A 23,351-nucleotide genomic window follows, 5' to 3' on the forward strand; every position below is an offset into this window, starting at 1 on the left:
GGCTCAGTGACAGAAGGTTCTCTGGAGCAAACGAGCCAGCCCAGGGGCACCCAGCACAGAGACACTGTGGGTCTCCCGGGGGGGCTCCTTCTCGTTCTCTAGGCTTCCTTGGTTCAGAGCGGCCTTTTTGGGCTGAACCCACAAACTTCTGTGTCAGGGTAACCCCTTAGGGAGGACCAGGCTTCTCCCAAAGGACTGTTAGGATGTGAACACAGCTCTTGTATCCCATGGGTCCTGTTCTTTAGACTCTCCCTGGTGTCCTGTCATCTCAGGATGCTGGTTTCTGACCAGAATGGAGAACACCTTCCAGATCTGTCCCCTTCTCCGGGGGCTGAGGTCCTTGTTCTCTCAGGAAGCACAGCTCTGCTGCCTGTGGTCCCTGGACTGAAAGAAAGTCCACTTGGGGACATGCAAGACTGAAGAAAGTAACAAATGCCAGAAACACGGAGAGAGAAGGCCCAGGGGACACCGAACGGTTGCCCAGCTGACAGAGCTCTGCTCCCTGGGAGACAGAAACAAAGCTTAGGTAGAAGCCAGAGCGTGTGGAAAGGCGGGTGTGCGATGAACAGAGTTTGCGCTGACCTGTGTCCCAGGTGCTGCACACATCGTCTCATTGGACGTCTCATGGATTGTGTCAAACCCATTTCAGAGAAAAGCAGCTCAAGGCTCACAGACATGAGGCGTCTCTGCCGAAGGCAGAGGCTGAAACCCAGCAGCCTGGCAAGCTGCAGCTGTGCAGTAGGGGGAGGGGAAAGAGGAAATTGCATTAGCTGCCAACAGTGAAAAAGGTGAAGGGATTAAGCAAGAATAAAACAACGCAAGGCCACAGACAACAGTATGGCGATTAGCAAGGGGGAAGGGGTGGGGGCGGGTAGAAGGTGGTGATGGAAGGAGACCTGACTTGGGGTGGTGAGCACAATACAATACACAGATGAGGATTACAGACTTGTACACCTGAAACATATATCATTTTATTAACCAATGTGACCCCAATAAATGCAATTAAAATTTTAAAGGAAAATGAAGAGATTTCACTAAAAAGCTAAGTGCTTTGCTGCTTGTGGAAAAGTGGAAGCTTTGGCTATGCTGGATGCACATTCCTGCCTGGTGCCAGTTAGTGGGGAGGAGGGCATGGGGCACGGGCTCTGCATTTCACCTCATCTCCATCCACCCAGCCCCCTAACTCCAAGACTCCCATAGGCCAGGAGAGAGAGCTCAGAAGCAGACTCCCACCCCTGCCCTCCCCCCCCGCCCCCCCAATGCATGGAACTCTTTCCTGTGATAGAAGTGACATTTTAGGAATGCATTGGAGTGTGTGGGCCAAGGGGACCCCTGGTCAATGTCAGAGGTGTAATTCAGTCCCAGGTCTGTCTGGTCAAAGCCAGGTGGCCTCCTGGAGGGCCTAGGCAAGTGCAGAAGAGAAGGGTAGCCCATAGAGGCCTGTAGTGCTTGATGCCGAAGTGGGGGGCCTGCACCGAGGGGTGGGTAAAGTTTCCACCCAAACAGTCTCTGGAGGAGAGAGACTCCTCCTTGGTTACACCTAGACCTGCCTGAGGCCTGGAAAGGGCAGGAGCTCTGCCTGCAGGCTCTGGGGCAGGCCCTCCTGCCCGGTGCAGGGCAGGCACGCCCTGGGCTGAGGGAGCCACCAGCAGGGGCAGCAGCACCAGGGCTGGGCCCCGAGCCCTAGTCCAGCAGCTCACCAGTCACTTCCTGGCCCTCACAAAACAGCATTCACGATGTCCTTGGAAAAGCAGAGTGTGGCACAAATATGAGGTGCTGTGAGGGCCGCCTTGGGGAGACGGGCGGGGGCGGGGCAGGCTGTGCTGGCATGGGGTGGGGGGTGCTGTGGCCTCCAGGGAAGGAGGTCTGTTTCCAGAAACAGCGACATTGTCACTTCGGAGTGGCATAGGGGCCCTGCCCTGCTACCTCCCAGACCCTTGACATCACTAGAACGGCCAGGCCTTTTTCCTTTCCTGGGCGAGAGGCTCCCATCGGCTGGTTTATATCACACAGACCAGGAAACTTGTTTGCCTCAAGAAAGCTGGCCCTTTGTGTTACCATCTCCTAAAAACACTGGAAGCTAAAGGCTGAGCCACCAGCCAGGAAACAGGGCCAGGAGGCAGCCTTCCCTCCTCCCAGCCTCTCCAGGGCCTCCCATTGGCTGACCCAACGCAGCAGTAAATGGCCAGCAAGCCTGGGAGATGCAGTCCTTGGGGGCAGGGGCATGGGGCGGCGGGCGGAGATTGGCGCAGACAGAAAGAATCAGCCCAGCATCTCTGGGAAGTGCTGTGCACAGCACACCCGAGGGCACCGCAACCCCGGGGCCTGAAGCAGGAGTGGGGTGGGGACAGGAATGTCCCAGAGGACAACACAGGAGCGGCGGCCGCAGGGCGGGCAGGCGTGCACGGTGCCCTGTGCGAGTCCCACCTGCCTCCTCCGCCTGCAGTCTCCGTGAGCATCAACAACCTGTACCCGGGCTGCGAGAACGTGAGCGTGAGGAGCCGCAGCATGATGTTCGAGCCGGGCCTCACCAAGGGGATGCTGGAGGTGTTCGTGGCCCCGTCCCACCACCCGCACTGCTCCGCCGATGACCAGTCCACGAAGGCCATCGACATCCAGAACGCCTATCTGAACGGTACGTCCTGCCCACCGCAGAGGGAAGGGCCTCCAGCGGCCCTTTGCCAGGTGATCCCCCTGGGGAGCCTGGCCCGGGGGGCACCCAGCCCCACGGGCGCAGAGGAGGAGCCAGTGCAGTGATGTTGGAAGTGACCCAGGACTGAAGCAGGGCTGGTTAATACCCCTAAAAAGTAAAGCCAAACACCGTGATACTCTCTGCTCCTAATAAAGCACAGGGCACACAGTAGGTGCTTAATAAATGACTGTCAAGTAAATACATTTTTTAATTGATTGATTGATTTGAGAGAGAAACATTGATCATTGATCTGTTGTTCCACCTATTTATGCATTCATTGGTGATTCTTGTACGTGCCCTGACTGGGGATTGAACCTGCAACCTTGGGGTATCAGGATGACACTCTAACCAACTGAGCTACCTGGCCAGGGCTAATACATTTGTTAAAGTAGAGCTAAACATGCACTTTGATGGGAAATCCCATAAAATACAATCCCTCTGGTGGTTTGATACCCAATATAGAAGAATTAGTTTTAAGCGCATCTACACGCATGCCTAATGCTCTGACATAGACACAGGCAATCTTTTTTCATAAGTAACACTTCAAGTGTGTTCTTTGCCGTCAGACATTTCCAAGGAGGTGAAGCTTCCCAGGTTGCCGGGATGGTGTGCTTCCTCCAGCCACCGCCTCTGCCCCGTGGCACCCCGGGCTCGAGCCCCAGCCGCGTGGACACAGCGCCCGCTTGTGGAGGCCGGTTTACAACAACGATGCAGCCGTTCCTCTGAGATTCAGTTCCCTTACTCCTGAGGGTTCTATGAGCTGATGTTTATGAAAGGCCCTGGTAGAGCATCTGGCACAGGCAGGGGGGGACTCAGAAAATGGCCACCGGGAGCCTCTTCGTGGAGACCCTTAAATGATCCCGAACCCGTGAGAAACAGAATTCAAGTCCATGCACAGTTTGCTCCCTTAAAAGCTGAATGTTCTAGCGAAGCTGGCCCTGCAGCATAGAGAAAAGAGACGGGCGTCCTCCGCACTTACCAGCTCTGCCCTCACCCCTGCTCTGCACAGGCCTCCTCCCCACCCCAAGCCTGCCTCCCAGGGCTCAAGGCCTCTCTCTGTGTTCCAGAACTTTGCACACTGAGGCCTTAGCTGCCAGACCTTGCATGCCTGTGCTCCAGGGGGAGGCTCTAGAAAAGCCCTGGGGATCTTCCAAAATGCATACGTCATAAAGATATGGCCGTGTTACATACATAGATCTACACTTAACACATTGCGGACCAGTAGTTTTATTGCTAGCTTTACCCAGTGGCCAGATTTCTATTGAATGAGTTACAAAAAACATTTTACATAAATGTTAAAGGCACGCTTTAAAATTAAATACTCATTGCATTTTGAAGGTATTACATGTTCTTACAAGCTAATATCTTTCTAAAGAATTCTCGAGATTGGCCACAAGCCTTAGAACAGAAAACACGGTAATTCTCGTGATCCATCCACAGTGTCTTAAGTAGATGTCTAGATCCACGGATGAATGCTATGGATGGCACTGCCCCTGCTGGCAACCTTCACCTGCTAGAAAAACTGCGCCTGAAATTGGGTGGTGGCGTTTCCCGACCGTCATCTTTGTTTTTCTCCGTAGGGGTTGGCGATTTCAGCGTGTGGGAGTTCTCAGGAAACCCTGTCTACTTCTGCTCGTATGATTATTTTGCTGCAAATGACCCCACGTCAATCCATGTCATCGTTTTTAGTCTAGAAGAACCCTATGAGATCCAGCTGAATCAAGTGGTTTTCTGGCTCAGTTTCCTGAAGTCTCTTGTGCCGGTTGAGGAGCCCATAGGTAAGCGGAGACACCCCTGGGCCAGCGAGCAGCCTTCGCTGGCCTTGCTGCCCGCCAGGCTCGGCTCCGACCGCTGGTGGCTCACAGCGGAGCTCCCTGCGCCCCTCCTCCCTGCAGGAAGGTCTGCACTCTGGCGGTTCCCCGAGGGCCAGCCGTTCATTTCGTGCTGCAGGGAGTTGTCTCATGATCACATGTTTCTGCCCCCAGGGCCTGATTCTGAGCTTTTTCCTTGAGGGCCGTTTCTCTCTCTCTCTTTCTCTATTTTGGGGCTGTGGGCACTTCTGCTGGGTGCAAAGTGGAATACCTCCTTCAACAGCTACGGCACCTTTGCCTCTTGGGTACATAATTCATAAGCGGAACGCGCTCTCCTGCCTTCTGTGGCTCCCTCACATGCAAGGAAAGGGACCGTGTTGACTGGATGCATTGACTTTATTCTCGAGGGGAAGATGGCATGTCCTTTTCCTACAACAGAAGCAGCAGCCTTCTCTGGTGAAATACAAAACTCAAATAGTCATTTTTACTTTGAAAAGCACACACATAACCAGATACACTGAGCTTCACCCCCACGGGGCACCATCACTTTAATCTCTTTCTTTCTCTCTCCCTCCCTCTCTCTCTCTTTTATCCATGTTTTTGTCTTAAACACTCCCAGAAGCGAGAGGCCATCTGTGTGAACTGCAGTTTCCCTTCTGAGTCATTTCTGGGGTGTCCCTGCATCCAGGGGCTTTCTTTGGTCTTATTAAGGGTGACCCGGGTCAGAGGTTAGATCTCCCTTCACCCTGCAAGCTGGGCCCATTTGGAGATAGATTTGAGAAGCTGCCTTGTGTTCTGTGGTCGGTTCTGGTCCATTTCTGAGCATCTTTCCGCCAGGCCCAGAAAACAGGCTCATTCTGTTACTGGCAGCCCACGGCCCAGAGGTTACAGTGTGCAGCGGGCTTGTGGCCTCGTGTCCTCAGGCAGGTGGCACATCCTCCTGGAGAGACAGAGGGGAGTGAAGCCAGCTCACCCCACCGCACCTGGGGGGAGAGGCAGCCAGGAAGGGGGGCCCGCCTCTGAACCTGTGCTCTCCGCCCCCAGCCTTCGGCGGCAAGCTGAAGAACCCACTCCGCGTCGTCCTGGTGGCCACGCACGCCGACATCATGAACGTTCCCCGTCCGGCTGGAGGCGAGTTTGGATACGACAAAGACACGGCTTTGTTGAAAGAGATCAGGAACAGGTGAGGAAGGGGCAGCCTCGGGGTCCGGGGGCCAATGCAGCCGAAGGCCTGTGAACTAGGGAGAGGAGGCAGAGGCGTAAAGGCCTCTTTCCTTGGTGGCCTTTTGGTTGTCTTTTTCATTTTTATCAAAGCAATGAATACACATATTACAAATCAAACAAGAAAATAACACAGAATAAAAAGCAACAGCCTTCTAACTTCTTTCAGCACCTCCTGGTACCGCTGCCTTTAGTTGTTTTATGTGGGGGTTTTTCCCAGTTTCTTGAGGCATCATTGACAGATACGATTGTAAGATACTTAAAGTATACATTGTGGTGACGTGACACGTATTTACATGGTGAAAGGAGTCCCACCACCTAGTGAATTAAAACATCATCATTTACATCTCTCTCTCTCTCTCTTTAATATGTATTTTTATTGATTTCAGAGAGGAAGGGAGAGGGAGAGAGAGGGAAACATCAACGATGAGAGAGAATCATGGATCAGCTGCCTCCTGCACACCCCACACTGGGGATCGAGCCTGCAACCCAGACATGTGCCCTTGACCAGAATTGAACCCGGGACCCTTTAATCCGCAGGCCGGTGCTTTATCCACTGAGCCAAACGAGCTAGGTCTCTCTCCTTTTGACGAGAGCCTTTAAGAGCTACTCTGTTAGGGATTCTAACTGTGAAATGCAGCGTTGTCAACTATGGTCACCATGCTGCACCTGAGACCCTTAGCTCTCTTAGTTGTCTGAGCTGTCAGGGGCTTTGGGTTTTTTATGACTATCTAATGATACCACTGATCAATAGTTATCAAAATACTGGGTTATGCCCTAACCGGTTTGGCTCAGTGGATGGAGCGTTGGCCTGCGGGCTGGGGTTCCCGGGTTCGATTCCAGTCAAGGGCATGTACCTCGGTTGCGGACACATCCCCAGTGGGGGGTGTGAGGGAGGCATCTGATTGATGTTTCTCTCCCATCGATGTTTCTAGCTCTCTATCCCTCTCCCTTCCTCTCTGTTAAAAAATCAACAAAATATATATTTTTTAAAAAATACTGGGTTATGAAATTCACTCAGGGGGTCCTGACCAACTCTCTGAAATGGGGTGGGGAGGAGTCCAACAGAGAATAGCAGAATGCACTTACCGTCCAGTAGTTTTGCAAAGCTTTTGTTTCCCTTATAAATATAGATGCACTCAGGGTCACCTGTTAAAAATACAGAGCAGGGCAAAAGTCAGCCTACAGTTGTTCATATGGAAAATAATACAACAATTAGTAAATAATAATAATAATGCAAGAATAAACTCTGTGTTTTGCACACTCACAGCTGTAAACCTACCTTTTTTTCTACTTAGTACCTGTCAACAGAAAACTTGAACCTGCAGCTCTGTGCAATGTGCTAGTAACTCAACTCCTCTCAACTGAAGACATTACCTCTTTTCTTCCTGATGTGAAAATAGGGCTTCTGCTTACGTTTTTAGATCTGAGTTTTGTACCTTTCATGCTCATCCCTCTGTTCTTGCTCCATCAACTGCAACAGCATCTCTTCTCGTAACCTGTAAGGTGAGCACATTGAGCCTCACCTTTCCTGCATCAGGGCAGCTGATACCTTTCCTGCACCGTGTTCCTGCCATTTTGTGGGGCCCGAGGTGCCTGCCCGCGTGTCTGGAAGCACACGGGTGTCTCCAGGCCTCTGCTCCTGTGTGACCTTACAGAGCCCGGCGGACAGCAGGGAGGGGCCCTCTGAAGGTTGCCAGGACTTCCTGGCCTCCGACCAGCCTTGGGCCCGGCCGAGGGAACACCTGGCGAGACCGCGTGGCTCTGATGAGGCCCCTGCGCTTCCCTCCTAGGTTTGGCAATGATCTTCACATTTCAAATAAGCTGTTTGTTCTGGATGCTGGGGCTTCTGGGTCGAAGGACATGAAGGTACTTAGAAATCACCTGCAAGAAATACGGAGCCAGATTGTTTCCGTGAGTATGCATGCCTGCGAAGGGCAGGAACCTCCCTCTGCCCAGCCACCCGGTGACCCCTGGAGGTGGGCTGCCCTCTTGGTTTGGTTCAGTTTTCAGGGGACCCAGTGCGAGGTGGCTGCATGGACATGTTTTTATCTATTGCTCTGGGTCGGGGAAGAAAGAGCAGAGAGACAAGGAGATGGCCGCGGGGGGAAGGGGTTGTTATGGACAAAGTGGACCATCGTTAGAGTGGAGGAAATTCTGATAGTTTTAGTGGTTTGTTTAAAAGTAAAATTGCTTTTTACACATTGCAAAAGCAATTCAAAAGTGACTTGAGTGAAGACCCATATGATTTCCCTCATATATGGGATATAAAACAGAAGGCAACAAATGATCTAACAAAACAGACTCAGACAGAACAGAAAGGTGGTTAGCAGAGGGGAAGGGGGTTGGAGGAGGATGAAGAGGGCTAAAGGGGTCAAACTTACAGTAACGGTGGTGGGAGGAGACTAGATTTCGGTGGTGATCACACAGTGCAATATATAGATGGTATAAATTTTACTACTAAAACAAAGTGTTATTAACCAATGACACCCCAATGAACTTAATAAATTTTTAAAATATATAATGAGCCCTAACCAGTTTGGCTCAGTGGATAGAGTGTCAGCCTGCAGACTGAAAGTTCCCAGGTTCGATTCCAGTCAAGGGCATGGACCTTAGTTGCAGGCACATCCCCAGTAGGGGGTGTGCAGGAGGCAGCTGATTGATGTTTCTCTCTCATCAATGTTTCTAACTCTCTATCCCTCTCCCTTCCTCTCTGTAAAAAATCAATAAAATATATTTTAAAAAATAAATAAAATAAAATGTATAATGATACAGCCCTAGCTGGTTTGGCTCAGTGGATTCAGGGTCAGCCTGCAGACTGAAGAGTCCCAGGTTTGATTCCACTTAAGGACACATGCCCAGGTTACAGGCTCAATTCCCAGTAGAGGGCGTGCAGGAGACAACTGATCAATGATTCTCTCTTATCATTGATGTTTCTATCTCCCTCTCTGAAATCAATAAAAATATATTTAAAAAATTACATACATACACACACACACCCACACACACACACACTCTCACACACTCTCACACACTCACACACTCACACTCACACACTCTAGGGGCCCAGTGCACGAATTTGTGCATCTTGAAAGGAACTGTGGGCTGCGAGGCTGCAGTAGGCACAGGGAGGGTCTCGGCCCATCCTTCGAGCCCCCGCCAGGCCTCTCCAGCCGTAGCCCTGCTCCCACGCACTGACCCCACTCGCACCCGCTGACAGCGCGGAGCAATTGGGGCCAGTGCCAGCAACGGGTGCAAGCAGGGCCAACACCGTCAGTGGGTGCGAGCGGCAGCTGCTGCCCCCGATTGCCCCTCAAGATCACCCCCTGAGGGGTGATCTGGGCCGGCAGCCACCATTCACACCCACTGACAGCACCAAGCGATTGGCACCAGCACCAGGCCCCGACAGTGGGTATAAGCGCCAGGCAGGACCACAGCAAGCGGGAGCAAAGAATTCTCAGTAACCACCAGAGGCTCGCCCCAATGACAGCAACCAGTGCCCCACATTGGTCTGGCGCCCCCACTCAGCTCCACCATCCCTCCGGTGGCCAATGCCCACCATGTCCCACGCACGCCCTCTGGTGCTCAGCACACATCATAGTAACCAGCTGTTTGGTTGTCCCGCCATTTGGTCTATTTGCATATTAGGGCTTTATATAAATAGATTGTATATATAGATAATGATACAAAAAAGCAACTTGTGAAATATTTAAAAAATGCAGAAAGGTAGAAAAAAATTCAACATTTGTTGAAGGACATAAAATAATAAACAAATGGAATGAGACTGTGTTTTCAGGGTGTGGCACAATGTCCACTTCACACACACACCCTCCATTCCTGAGGTCAGGCAGTTCGAACTTGCCTGTATCCTGGGCATTTTGTGTGTGTTTTTTAATAAGGAGTGAAATTTAGCTGACCTAAAAGCTACTGTCCACCAGGGGACAGTCTCATGAGTGATGGAGTGTAGGGTATGGCTGCTGCAGCTTTTAGTTAGGAAGCTGTGGTTGGGTAGATGAGTCTGTAGCAGACTGATTTATTTAATCACGTTAAAAGATTAAAAACCCATTTCAAGCCAATACCAAGAATTAGTCTAAATTGAAAACTTTCAACAGTCCCCGTGAAAACCCGGTCTCCTGCCGAGTCCCCACAGCTGTAAATTGACCTGTCGTGTCTGCATGTTCTAGGTCTGCCCTCCGATGACTCACCTGTGTGAGAAAATCATCTCCACGCTGCCGTCCTGGAGGAAGCTCAATGGGCCCAACCAGCTGATGTCACTGCAGCAGTTTGTGTACGACGTGCAGGACCAGCTGAACCCCCTGGCCAGCGAGGAGGACCTCCGGGGCATCGCCCAGCAGCTCCACAGTGCCGGCGAGGTGAGAGCTCTGCAGCCGGGCAGGGCTCCAGGTGTCAGGGCAATTGAGTTTGGGAGCTTTCCCTCTTCAGATCTGAAGGATAGGTATTAATTCTTTGAACACTTAGTGGAATTCACCTGTGAAGCCTTCTAGTCTTGGAATTTTATTAGTTGGGAGTTTTCTGATTACTGAATCAGGAAGAAGCAGAAAATATGAACAGACTGATTGCTAGAAACAACACTCAGTCTTAGAAGATTCTGTTTCTAGGAATTTATCCATTTCTTCTAGGTTGTCAAATTTGTTGGTGTATCATTGCTCATACTGTCCTCCTACAATCCCTTGTATTTCTGTGGTGTGGGTTGTCTCTTCTCTTTCCTTTTTGAATTAATTTAGGCCCTATCTCTGATTTTCTTGATGAATCTGGCTAAAGGTTTATCTATTTTGTTTACCTGTTCAGAGAATCAGCTCTTAGTTTTATTGATCTTTTCTATTATTTTTTTAGTCTCTATTTCATTTATTTCAGTTTGCTGGCTCATTCATCTGCATCAATTAATCTGTTGTTGATTCCCTTTAGTGTTTGATTTTTTTTTTCATTTCAGTTACTGTGTTCTTTAGGTCTTATTGGTGTGTGTTTGTGATTTTAAGAATATGTTTATTAACGCTGGGACATGAAGAAGCAAGAAGGGATTAGCATAGAAGAAGCAACAAGAGACCCTAGGCGGGGCTGCTTTGTTCTCTAGGAACATTATGGGAAAGAAATGAGCCAAGGCAGGGCTGCTATTGGCTCAATGAAAAGTCAGAGAAAAGGGGGCCTTTGAGTCAGGTTCAGGGGACAAGCTGCTGGTCCCCATTGCTCCCCTGGTTGCAAGTCGCTAGGGACCCTTAGAGTTTAGGGAAGAAAGTCATGGACATGCTCCCAGGAGGGCACTGATTGTTTTTTCCTGTCAGTTGAAGTTCTCACTGAGTTCATCTAGTCTTTTCCCAAGTTCATTGAGCAGCCTTATAGCCAGTGTTTCAAACTCTTTATCTGGTAGATTGCTTGTCTCCATTTCATTCAGTTCCTGGCTTTCATTTGGAACATATTTTTCTATCTCCTCATTTTAGCTGTCTCTCTGCGTTTGTTTCTATGAGTTAGGAGAAACAGCACAGCTGGTGTGGCCCAGTGTTTGAGCATCAACCTATAAACCAGGAGGTCACAGTTCACTTCCTGGTCAGGGGACATGCCCAGGTTGTGGACTTGATCCCCAGTAGGGAGCATGCAGGAGGCAGCCAATCAATGATTCTCTCTCATCATGGATGTTTCTATCTCTCTCTCCCTCTCTCTAAAATAAAAAAACAAGATTTTGGCCTGTATTTCCTAAAGAGGACATTTTCCCACATAGCCACAATATAATTAATAATCCCATTCTGGACACATGTGCCAATCATTTCTTTTATAGCTGGTTTTACTTATTTATGTATTTATTTTGGAACAGAATCTAGTCAAAAATCACTCATTCCATAGCTGCCATCTCTCACATTTTGTTTTGTTTTTTTAAGAGTCCACGGCCTTTTCAAAATTTCTCAAGCTGGCTTTTGGCTTAGTAATTGATATTTGAGAGCCAGCCATACGAATGATGGAGGAGTCATTCCTTGCAACATCTGCTCAGATTCTGTCACTGCTCGGGCCTGTTTGTTCTCTGAGCAGCTGGTGCCTGTTCATTTAGGTTCCTCTGTGTGACTTGTCGTTGTCTCCTCTGGCAGATCAACATCATGCAGAGTGAAACGGTCCAGGACGTGCTGCTCCTGGACCCCCGCTGGCTCTGCACCAACGTCCTGGGGAAGCTGCTCTCCGTGGAGACCCCGCGGGCCCTGCACCATTACCGGGGCCGCTACACCATGGAGGACATCCAGCGCCTGGTGCCCGACAGTGACGTGGAGGAGCTGCTGCAGATCCTCGATGCCATGGACATCTGTGCCCGGGACCTGAGCAGTGGGACCATGGTGGACATCCCCGCCCTGATCAAGACGGACAACCTGCACCGCTCCTGGACGGACGAGGAGGACGAGGTGATGGTCTACGGCGGCGTGCGCATCGTCCCCGTGGAGCACCTCGCCCCCTTCCCGTGCGGCATCTTTCACAAGGTCCAGGTGAACCTGTGCCGGTGGATCCACCAACAGAGCGCCGAGGGAGACGCAGACATTCGCCTGTGGGTGAGCGGCTGCAAGATCGCCAACCGCGGGGCCGAGCTCCTGGTGCTCCTGGTCAACCACGGCCAGGGCATCGAGGTCCAGGTGCGCGGGCTGGAGACGGAAAAGGTCAAGTGCTGCCTCCTGCTGGACTCGGTGTGCAGCACCATCGAGAACGTCATGGCCACCACGCTGCCAGGGCTGCTGACGGTGAAGCATTACCTGAGCCCCCAGCAGCTGAGGGAGCACCACGAGCCCGTCATGATCTACCAGCCCCGGGACTTCTTCCGGGCGCAGACCCTGAGGGAGACCTCGCTGACCAACACCATGGGTGGGTACAAGGAAAGCTTCAGCAGCATCATGTGCTTCGGCTGCCACGACATCTACGCACAGGCCAGCCTGGGGATGGACATCCACGCGTCAGATCTGAACCTCCTGACGCGGAGGAAACTTAGTCGCCTGCTGGACCCGCCGGATCCCATGGGGAAGGACTGGTGCCTTCTCGCCATGAACTTGGGCCTCCCTGACCTCGTGGCCAAGTATAACACCAACAACGGGGCTCCCAAGGAGTTCCTCCCGAGCCCAGTCCACGCCCTGCTCCGGGAGTGGACCTCCTACCCCGAGAGCACGGTCGGCACCCTCATGTCCAAACTGCGGGAGCTGGGGCGCCGAGACGCGGCAGACTTCCTACTGAAGGCGTCCCCTGTGTTCAAAATCCACCTCGATGGCAACGGCCAGGAGGCCTACGCCTCGAGCTGCAACAGCGGCACGTCTTATAATTCCATTAGCTCGGTCGTGTCCAGGTGAGGGCAGCTTTGGCTTGGGCAGGGTGTCTTCAAACTGCAAAAGCAAGGGGGATGCAGCCATCTTTCCCCCCAGAGATTCCAGATGCTCCCCTTCCTATGCCCCCCTCCCTCCCGAAGGGCACCCCCCTCCCTCCTGGTGCACCTGTTTCTCTGCTACTCCCTCCCTCCCTCCCTCCCTCCCTCCCTCCCCGCTTCCTCCCTCTCACACATTCCATTGTGAGTGAACGGTCTGTTCTAGTTTAAGAGCTAATCATACCCGTTCGTTTGGCCATTTGAGAAGCTAGTGTCCCCCCTCTCCCTGTTCTGGACTCCATCTCTCAGCCTCTAGTACCTTGCTTCTGACTGATAATTTTACTGGAATCCCTAACTTTTCAATGGAAAAATTTTTAACGATTATATTGATTGTCCTTTAAATAAAAAGCGCACATTTATCCAAAATGTGCATTTCATACTCTTCTTTGTTATATTATCATGTCCTCAGCTTATCTTTTTTATATTTATAGGAAAACCCCTCATGTATGGACTCCCACTGTATGATTTATAAATAGACAATATGTGAGTGCCTTTTGCAGACGAGGGTGTGTTTGAAATCATCACGTCAGCCAGGAGCTGTCCCGAAGGAAACGCTCCCCTCTGCTCCTTGCTGTATGCTGATCATCGCCAGAGGTGCTTCACCCTCCGATTTGCGTTGGGTTTTTCCCCCGGCAATTTTTGTGTTTTATTTGGCAAGGAAAGGGGAAAAAGGAATCCTCCTCTAGAGTGATTTCATGGCCAGTGTTGTTGCTACGATGACATGTATTCGTTAGCTTTTGTTTAAACGTCAATGTGAACGTCCACGTGGAATCGACAAACTGTGGCGCTTTATCATTCCCTCTCATCTCAGGTAGAAGGCTGACAGTTGTAGGGCTACGAAGATCTGTGTGAGAACTCAAAACCCCCGACTCACGGTTTGTGGCAGTCCGTTGTCATTTGTGCATAGCAGACGGTTTTCCACATTGAGATCCTGGTTTGATAACTTCCTGTACTTGAAATCTACAAAAGAAAATAAAGGAAGCAAGTTTCCTTGCAGTGACTTTAAATTGTGATAGAGTTTTAAATCCATATGGGGGAACATGTCCTAATTCTTCTGTCCTGAGAAGCATGTAATTTTAATATTATATCATATGTGTGTGTGTGTGTATATATATATATATATGCAGTATGTATATACATATATATTAATACAAGTATTTTTACTTAATCTATGAGATAGTAAAGAAGGTCATTTGTTTTTCTTTTTCTTGGGTTTTTTTTCCCCTTTTTTTTTTAAATAAACTATTGCTTGTTGCATTAGTTTGTCTTTAGTTGGTCTTTAATTCAAAAGGAATTCTTTTCCTTTGCTTTGTTCTTACTTACCTATGCTGCATGTGGTGGGACAGACGAATCTATAATCCAGAAAGTCATGAAACCTAAACTCCCAGGTCTGGTTCAGTTTAGCTCAAGGACTCCTGGGCATAATTTTCATACCCAATGAGATTTGTAAGAATTCCAGATCACAGATCCAAAGAGATCCCTTTGTGTTCTCTCTCCCTCTCTCATACACGCAAGCATGCATGCAGTATCCCCTCCCACCCCGGCAACAATGGTTCCCCGACCTTAACCACAGCAGGAGAGACCGGGCTCCCTCTAAGAAGTGACATCATGAGCTGTCAGAGAAGTTGATCTTGAGCTAAAAACACTGGCCAGGCTCATACACAGGGGCTGAAACCTCATTAAATCTGGAAAACTAATGGCCTTAGACAAAGTACAGTGGGGCCTTGACTTACGAGTTTAATTCGTTCCGTGACAGAGCTCATAACTCAAATTACTCGTATGTCAAATTTTCACCATTACAATGACACGTGATGCTGGGCTGATGTTGTGGCGTTCACTGTGACGTTCGCTGCGCCAACTAGCAGTGGGGTATCTGAAGCTGGCTCTTAACCCGAATTTTAGCTCGCAACTCAAAGCAAAAAATTGGCCAAGAGACGGCTCATACCTCAAAAAACTCGTTAGTTGGGACACTCGTAAATCAAGGCCCCACTGTACAACCCTTCTTATATATATCCTCAAATTGATCCAAAATGACAGTGGAAGATGGAAAACATTGTGCATGAAAATGTTCTTACTCCGACAGAGTTAAGTATCATTAAAAGATAAATACCATATTATCTCACTCTTATGTGGCATCCAATGGACAGATTAAACGGACACAAAACAGAACCAGAGGGAAGGGGTGGGAGTAGGGAACTGGCTAACGGACGCAGACAACAGAATGGTGAAGGCCAGGGGAGGGGAGGCGGGGGCTGGGTGGTGGTGGGCAAAGAGGGGTAGGATGGGGGACATCTGCAATACTGCCAAAACAATAAATAAATAAGCACGATGCATGACTCACAAGCCAGACGCTTCATGAACTGCCAGCTGACAAGCACTCTTGGCAATCCACCAGGTCCGGTCCTCCTTTGCCTGCAGGTAGCCAGGTGGTCTTCACTAGCAGGTGGGGAAGATGCAGCAAAAACTGTGACATTCATCCTGTAACTCAGCTGGGTTATAATTATCTTGGGTCAAATAATGATGATTTCTAAGGCCCCTTTTTAATCTAGCAATCCTACATGTGTGTGCTCAACTTTTCTAAAATGTGAATTTTTTCCTTATGAAAATAATTGCCCTTGCCCTGGCTGTTATGTCTAAGTGGTTAGAGCATCTCCCCGAGGACTGGAGGGTCATGGGTTCAATTCCCAGTCAGGTGCACATACTTGGGTTGCAGGTTGACCTTGGCCCCCAAAGGGCATGCACGGGAGGCAACCAATCCATTTCTCTCACACTGACGTTTTTCTCTCTCCTTCCCTCCCACCCCTCCTCTCTAAAAATCAAGCAGAAAAATATCCTCAGATGGATTAACAAAAAACACATAATTGACCTTTGTCCTTACATATAGTTTGTCAAATTTTGCTCCATTCAAGGGTTGGGTCAGACACAGCCAACAGACAACTGATATAAGATCTGCATATTTAGTATTTATAACTAGAGGACCCAGCAGGCCACCCAGCCATTGTCCTAATGGACCACAGGCACCTTCAGTTGTCTTAAGGGCCCAATTACATTTTTGTCTTTTGCAAGTAAATGTATTAAGAGCGGAAGGATATACATATAAAATAAAGTTTTAGCCCTGGCTGGGTGGCTCAACTGGTGGAGCATTGTCCCGTACACCAAAAGGTTTCAGGTTCAATCCCCAGTCGCAGCACGTACCAGAGGCAACTGACCCATGTTTCTCTCCCACATTGGTGTTTCTTTCTCTCTCTCTACCCCTTCCTCTCTCTCTAAAATCAATAAATATATCCTTGGGTGAGGACTAAAAATAATAATAAAGTTTTATTTTGAAAGGTAAAAATTTATACATCCTTATAAAAGAAGTGGTAACATTTTAACCAATATAAAACATCACAGAATGCAAATCATTTTGGAGCTTCAAGATTCAAGTGTTGTATCCCAGTAAGTAAAATGTGGTCAGTTTTAAGATAAATATTCCTCCTCTGGATCTCCTGTTCTCCATCAAGGCTTTCTTTCTCACATCATCTCACACAGTAAGATAGCTGGCCGCGGTGGCGATTCCACAGTGGTTGTTCCGGTCCTTGGCCATCTTTATGTAGCCATTCTGGCCCCAACCTTCACCCCAGCTGAAAGAAGAGAGGGTTTTCCATTTTATACAAATAATCAAACACATTTACTTTTTTTTTTTTTAAATATATTTTATTGATTTTTCACAGAGAAGAAGGGAGAGAGATAGAGAGTTAGAAACATCGATGAGAGAGAAACATCGATCAGCTGCCTCCTGCACATCTCCCACTGGGGATGTGCCCACAACCCAGGTACATGCCCTTGACCGGAATCGAACCTGGGACCTTTCAGTCCGCAGGCCGATGCTCTGTTCACTGAGCCAAACCGGTTTCGGCCAAACACATTTACTTTTATGAACAACTACACCTGCTACTGAAACAGTGCACCAGAGAGGCCCAAACAGATTCAGGAAGAATCAGGAGAGGCGGTTCTAGTTCTTGGCTGAGCTCTAAGCCTGCACAGAACTTCTCTCCCCAAACCTTTGACAGAGCTGCAAAATTAGAGAAGACAAGGAAACTGGTGGGGCCAGATGTGTTTCGAATTAAGAAAATTTTCAAATTTAGAAATGTAATGGCACAAAAACTATATCGATTCTCCGAGCTGAGGGAGAATCTTCACGTTATAATCACATCCATATGCTGTGTTCCGTAAGTGGGATAAAGACTTCTGGAATGTCGGCAGGGGTCTTCATCCCACGTAAGGGACACACAGGCATATGAACGTGTGATCATGTCATTAAATTTCGGCCCTTGCCGATTTTGCTCAGTGGTTAAGAGCATCAGCCCAGGAGTTCCATCCTGGTCAAGGGCACGTACCTCGGTTGCAGGCGGGTGTGGGAGGCAACCAATCATTGTGTCTCTCACATATCAATATTTCTTTCTTTGTATCTTGCCCTCCCTTCCACTCTAAAAAAATCAATGCAGCCCTAGCCGGTTTGGCTCAATGGATAGAGTGTCGGCCTGCAGACTGAAGTGTTCTGGGTTCGATTTCAGTCAAGGGCACATGCCTGGGTTGCAGGCTCAATCCCAGTAGGGGGCATGCAGGAGGCAGCTGATCAACCATTCTCTTTCATCACTGAACGATTCCCTTTCATCTATCTCTCTCCCCCTCTCCCTTCCTCTCGGAAATCAATAAAAATATTTTTAAATATAAAATTTAAAAATCAATGCAAGAAAAAAATCCTCCAGTGAGAACTACCAAAAAATAAACAGGACTATAGAAGAAAAAAAAAAAAAAAAAGACTTCTGGAATTTCAGAAGTGTGCTCAAGAGTTTGAAGACCTGTATCCAAATACTGATTCCAAAAACGTCTCCCTTTTCAAATGTAAGTATTTTTAGCAGTTTATACCTGTTCTTGACAATCCAATATGTATTGTTACTTGAGTCTTCTCCTTCAAAGCCATAGCCAACCACCAGAACAGCATGATCTAGATGCACGCTGCTGCAGAGCGGCTCATAATAAACGCCTGGGAAAGTAACACTCAATATTGGGATGAGGACCTCCAAGTGGCAGGTGACAGTAAACCTGCATATCAACTACAGTAAGGAAGAATCTCAAAATTCAGCTAAGTGACAAAACCAAGTAATATTTGAAAACAAGATCTTTTTTTTAAATCTATGCTAGGGACTCAGGCCCTCATCTAATACTAGCAGGAATCTGAATTGGCATAATCTCTTTTGTAAACAATGGGTCAGTCAGGAGGCATAAAGACACTTCTGGAAGCCTTGTCATTCTACTTTTAGGATGTCAGTCTTGGGAAATAGCACAGAACACAAAATTACTTGAGTTGCCGAAACCGGTTTGGCTCAGTGGATAGAGCATCGGCCTGCGGACTGAAAGGTCCCGGGTTCGATTCCGGTCAAGGGCATGTGCCTGGGTTGCAGGCACATCCCCAGTGGGAGATGTGCAGGAGGCAGCTGATCGATGTTTCTCTCTCATCAATGTTTCTAACTCTCTATCTCTCTCCCTTCCTCTCTGTAAAAAATCAATAAAATATATTAAAAAAAAAAATTACTTGAGTCAAAGGACCTCTATAGTTTTAATTACAACAGTAAAATTCTTTGGAAAATTTTAAAGGCCTAACAATTGGAAAAAGGTAAAGTATATTAAGCTATACCAGTGATGGCGAACCTATGACACGCATGTCAGAGGTGACACGTGAACTCATTTTTTTGGTTGATTTTTCTTTGTTAAATGGCATTTAAATATATAAAATAACTATCAAAAATATAAATCTTTGTTTTACTATGGTTGCAAATGTCAAAAAATTTCTATATGTGAGACGGCACCAGAGTTAAGTTAGGGTTTTTCAAAATGCTGACACGCCGAGCTCAAAAGATTCGCCATCACTGAGCTATACCAATCAAATTATGTAGCCATTTAAATATATTTACAAAGTGCTTTGCCCGAACAGGTTTGGCTCAGTGGATAGAGCGTCAGCCTGTGGACTCAAGGGTCCCAGGTTCGATTCCGGTCAAGGGCATGTATCCTGGTTGCGGGCACATCCCCAGTGGGGAGTGTGCAGGAGGCAGCTGATTGATGTTTCTCTCTCATCGATGTTTCTAACTCTCTATCCCTCTCTCTTCCTCTTTGTAAAAAATCAATAAAATGTATTTTTAATAAACAAAGTGCTTAAAATCATGAGGATACAGCTCAAGTAATGTCAAATGGAAGCACCTGGGAAAGATATTGTGTGTGCACAATGAACAATGCTAAATCCACACACCCAGAAAGTATGCAAACAAAGAGTGAATCTTGCTTTAGGTCATGGAGGTTTTCCAGTTCTTCTGCCTAAATTTCTACACAGACAATGCTTACCATCTTCATAGAACTGGAAGCTAAGATGGCTTGCATCTATAGCCACCGAGATGGGCCCCACGGTTGCCACTGCCTTCATGAGGGCACTCTCCTGCCCAGGGACGTCCACGAAGCCGGTGTCATTGGCAACAGAGTCCTCGGGCCTGTATCTGCAGGGTCCAACCTTTAAAGGTCAAGGGGAAGAGATCTGGTTACTAACCCACCTCCCAGGAAGCATGAGTTTCAGGCAGGAGGCAGCTTCATGATTTCCAGGTTAGGTCTGTGAAACGCTACTGGCTGTTTGGAAAATGGAAAACTAGCTGGTGTCCATTCATTGAGACGCTGTCGGTCTATCTCTCCATAAGAAGTGTTTCACTATGAAGAAAAAGTGCTGTATTTAGAATGGTATGTATGTCTCCATGTAACACAGAAATAAGAACTGTGAACATCCCAAACAGAACTGTGCAAGGCTGATATACTTTGACGAAAGTTCTGATGGTTTACATATATATACACTCTATAATCTAAAATATGAATTCTAAAAGTAATTTTTTAAATATAAATTCTAAATATGGCATCTGTTTTCTCTAAGGTGTTCAACTTTCAAAAGAAATAACATAAAGGTAAGAGCTTTGCTTACCGTTGCTTGATATGGATAGGACTGCTCTGAGTCCAGGCCGCCGTTGGACTTCACATACTGGAAAGCATTATCCATGAGGCCACCATTGCAGCCCTTATTGCCTTGAGCCTGAGAGCAGTCCACGAGGTTCTGCTCACTCAGGGAGATAAGTCTGCCAGTTTTCCGGAACATCTGTCCCTCAAGGGCACCAGTTGCACTAAATGCCCAACAAGAACCACAGTGACCCTAAGCTCTCAGTCTACAGAACAAATAGCAAGATTTTGACAACTTTGCCAACAATGTGTAAACTCTTAAAAATTAGTGAAACACACATTGTCCCACAGTCTACCACAGCCATGACGCCAACTCCTTTGTGGCTTTAACTCTTGGAGAGAGACCTGCTGAGTACTGTCATACCTGGTGCTTCACAGGAGTTACACAGCCTTTTTTTTTTTTTTAATTCTTTATTAGTTAAGGTATTACAAATGTGTCCTTATCCACCCAATTAACCCCCATTCTCCCACCCCCCCACCCCCGCCCACTCATGCTCTCATCCCCCTGTTATCCATGTCCACACAGCCTTCTTTTCATCAATCCACTCTTGGGGGGATTTCGGCAACGTAAGGTTTCCGGAACACTCTCCTTTTCTTGCACGTCTACCTTTTACCGCAGTGCGTCCGTGCGAATTCTTCCTGGGTCTTCAAGGAAAAAGAAGTAGAATGTTGTCAAGCAAGGGATTATTTCGGCATAGTACTGAATGAGGAGAGGAAGCGCAAGGTAAGCCTCCCAAGCCACACTCACCATGTCACTAAAAGCATTCAATCCCAAGGTGTAGCTCTTTCTCCCTAGGTTGTATTCCTCGTTGTGCAGGTCAATCATTTTCTTAGCCTTCTCCCACACTGTTCTCCTCCATCCTTCTTCATTCTAGAGGCAAACATAGAACCAACCTATCCTCTTGATTTCTATTGAAAACCAAGTCACCTTCACCAAGAGGATTTGCAGAAGAGAAACCATGGCCAGGAAAGGTTTCTACTTGTTCTCCAGCACGCACACACCAGGGAGGTTTGCCCATATTGTGCTCTGTAACATGTGTCATGCAGTCATTGCCTTGGGAAGAGCCAGCCTCAAGAGCAGTGGTTATCAACCTTCTGGCCCTTTAAATACAGTTCCTCATGTTGTGACCCAAGCATAAAATCATTTTCATTGCTACTTCATAACTGTAATGTTGCTGTTATAAATCATAATGTAAATATCTGATATGCAGGATGGTCTTGGGCGACCTCTGTGAAAGGGTCATTCGACTGCCAAAGGGTTCGCGACCCACAGGTTGAGAACCGCTGCTCAAGTGGCTACTGTCTGCCCTAGCTGGTTTGGCTCAGTGGATAGAGCATAGACCGGGGGACTGAAGGGTCCCAGGTTCAATTCCAGTCAAGGGGTTCATATTCCCAGGTTGCGGGCTCCACCCCCATAGGGGGCATGCAGGAGGCAGCCAATCAATGATTCTCTCTCATCATTGATATTTCTCTGTCTCACTTTCCTCTCTGAAATTAACAAAAAATATTTTTTCTAAATATATTTTTATTGATTTCTTTACAGAGAGGAAGGGAGAGGGATAGAGTTACAAACATTGATTAGAGAAAATCGATCTGCTGCCTCCTGCACGCCCCCTACTGGGGATCGAGCCTGCAACCAAGGTACATGCCCTAGACCAGAATCGAACCCAGGAAGCTCTATCCACTGAGCCAAACCAGTCAGGGCAATAAAATTTTTTTTTTTTAAAGCTACTTTCTGCTATAAACTCCAAAAAGTCTGGACCATTCTCTGAGGGGTCCCTCTGGGTAATTTCAGTTGTTACCAACCGGGCCATACACTTTTCCGTGTGTTGCCTTCCACTGTTGCCATTCTGCATCTAAACTTGCATCATGTTTTGGAGCAGATGAAGCTCCTCCTGGATTCATGTTTCAAAACCTAGGGAGGGAAAAGAAAGCAGTATCTGATTACACCAATCCTCCTAGAAAGCCATCCTACCTTCTTGAGACGTTGCAGCCACCGGGTGTAAAAAATGGATGTATCCTCCCAAGTATGGATCCCTCCCAAGGGCCGTGGAGGGAGGCTAAGCCTGTGGGTGGAGAAAAACAGCCCAGAGACCCCACTCCCGCACCGGCGCGGGGACAGACTCTCCCGACGCTCAGAGCACCGCTGGGGCCGGGCCTGGGGGTGCGGCCCGCTCCCCGCTCCCCACAAGCCCACCGACCGCGGCCATGAGCGCAGGGAGCCCAGCAGACGGAGGTCAGGCTGCCTTGCCCGCCACGCCAGGACCCGGGACGGTGCCTCCTGGAACTCCCGAGCCCTCCACCGCAAGGCTGGTTCCCCGGGCGGCCCAGCCGCGTCGGCCCGGCCCGCGACGCTCACCTTCCGGGCGCAGCGAGCAGGCGCAGTCAGCACGTAGGAACCCAAAAGCTCCCAGCGCTGTGACTCCGCGGCAGCGGATTTAAAGCCTGGGGATTGGGCCCGAGCGGCCCGCCCCACACGGCCTCCGGCGCCTCGATTGGCTGATGGGGCCTGTGGGCGGGGCCTGCGAGCGTGGAATTCCTGGCACCTGATTAGGTTCGCACCCAATCGCCCCAGGCAGACCCGGGGGATTGAGGTGTGGAGCAGTGGTTCTCAGCCTTGGCTGCACATTAGAACCACCTGGAAATCTCTTTAAAATCCTGATTTCTGGGCCTCATCCTCCGGAAAGTCTGTTTCTTTCTTATGGGTGGGGCCACAACATTAGTAACAAAGAAACAGAATTTCCGGAGGATGAGGCCCAGAAATCAGGATTTTAGAAAAGAGTCTCAGGTGATTCTAATGTGCAGCCACTGGTGTGGGCCGAGGCGAGAGGGGGGCCCAGGGGCTGTGCTGGGGAGCTCAGCGCCTCCCTGGGAGCCGGGTCACCCATCACCCCGAATTCATGAGCTCAGCACGTGGTTCACGGAAGAAGCGTGTGGGGAGCTCCAGGTGCTGTTTCAGCGTCCCCTGCCTGTCCTGACTTCTCCCCGAGGGCTGAGGACCCGACAATCTGGCGAGTGATTCCCGCTGATCACACAGTGAAGGCCGGCAGGGTGCGAGAAGGCAGAGCCCACGGGCAGATGCGTTATCAGGGTGTCAGGAGGGTGCAGCTGGGCTGATGAACAGTCTGGAAGGGTAGGCAACACCCAAATCACTGGCCTCAAGGGCGGGCGCGGGCGGGTTCTCCTGTGAAGGCCT

General features: G+C 48.9%; 2 protein-coding genes across 2 annotated transcripts in view; one reads left to right on the forward strand and one right to left on the reverse strand.

Annotated features, from left to right (window-relative positions):
* DAPK1 (death associated protein kinase 1) overlaps positions 1 to 14,382 on the forward strand; it is a 157,293-nt gene extending 142,911 nt beyond the window's left edge. Inside the window, exons 21-27 of the mRNA XM_081103646.1 lie at positions 2,447 to 2,635; positions 4,273 to 4,470; positions 5,548 to 5,686; positions 7,518 to 7,638; positions 9,909 to 10,097; positions 11,820 to 13,048; positions 13,555 to 14,382. Of these exons, the coding sequence (XP_080959772.1) occupies positions 2,447 to 2,635; positions 4,273 to 4,470; positions 5,548 to 5,686; positions 7,518 to 7,638; positions 9,909 to 10,097; positions 11,820 to 13,048; positions 13,555 to 13,588 (2,099 nt within the window). The 3' untranslated portion in view covers positions 13,589 to 14,382. The remainder of the gene's footprint in view (positions 1 to 2,446; positions 2,636 to 4,272; positions 4,471 to 5,547; positions 5,687 to 7,517; positions 7,639 to 9,908; positions 10,098 to 11,819; positions 13,049 to 13,554) is intronic.
* Positions 14,383 to 16,646: 2,264 nt separating this feature from the next.
* LOC308527724 (procathepsin L-like) lies at positions 16,647 to 22,507 on the reverse strand (the record flags this gene model as incomplete). Its single annotated transcript, XM_081103139.1, has 8 exons — positions 21,962 to 22,507; positions 20,904 to 21,026; positions 20,770 to 20,800; positions 20,520 to 20,548; positions 20,124 to 20,348; positions 19,505 to 19,667; positions 18,035 to 18,152; positions 16,647 to 16,746 (listed from the first exon to the last, which is right to left on the reverse strand). Exons 1-8 carry the CDS (start codon positions 22,058 to 22,060, stop codon positions 16,647 to 16,649), a joined length of 888 nt encoding a protein of 295 aa, XP_080959265.1. The 5' UTR covers positions 22,061 to 22,507.
* Positions 22,508 to 23,351: the final 844 nt, after the last annotated feature.

The sequence above is a fragment of the Myotis nattereri genome (assembly GCF_964212035.1).
Source record: "Myotis nattereri genome assembly, chromosome: 12".
NCBI lineage: Eukaryota > Metazoa > Chordata > Mammalia > Chiroptera > Vespertilionidae > Myotis > Myotis nattereri.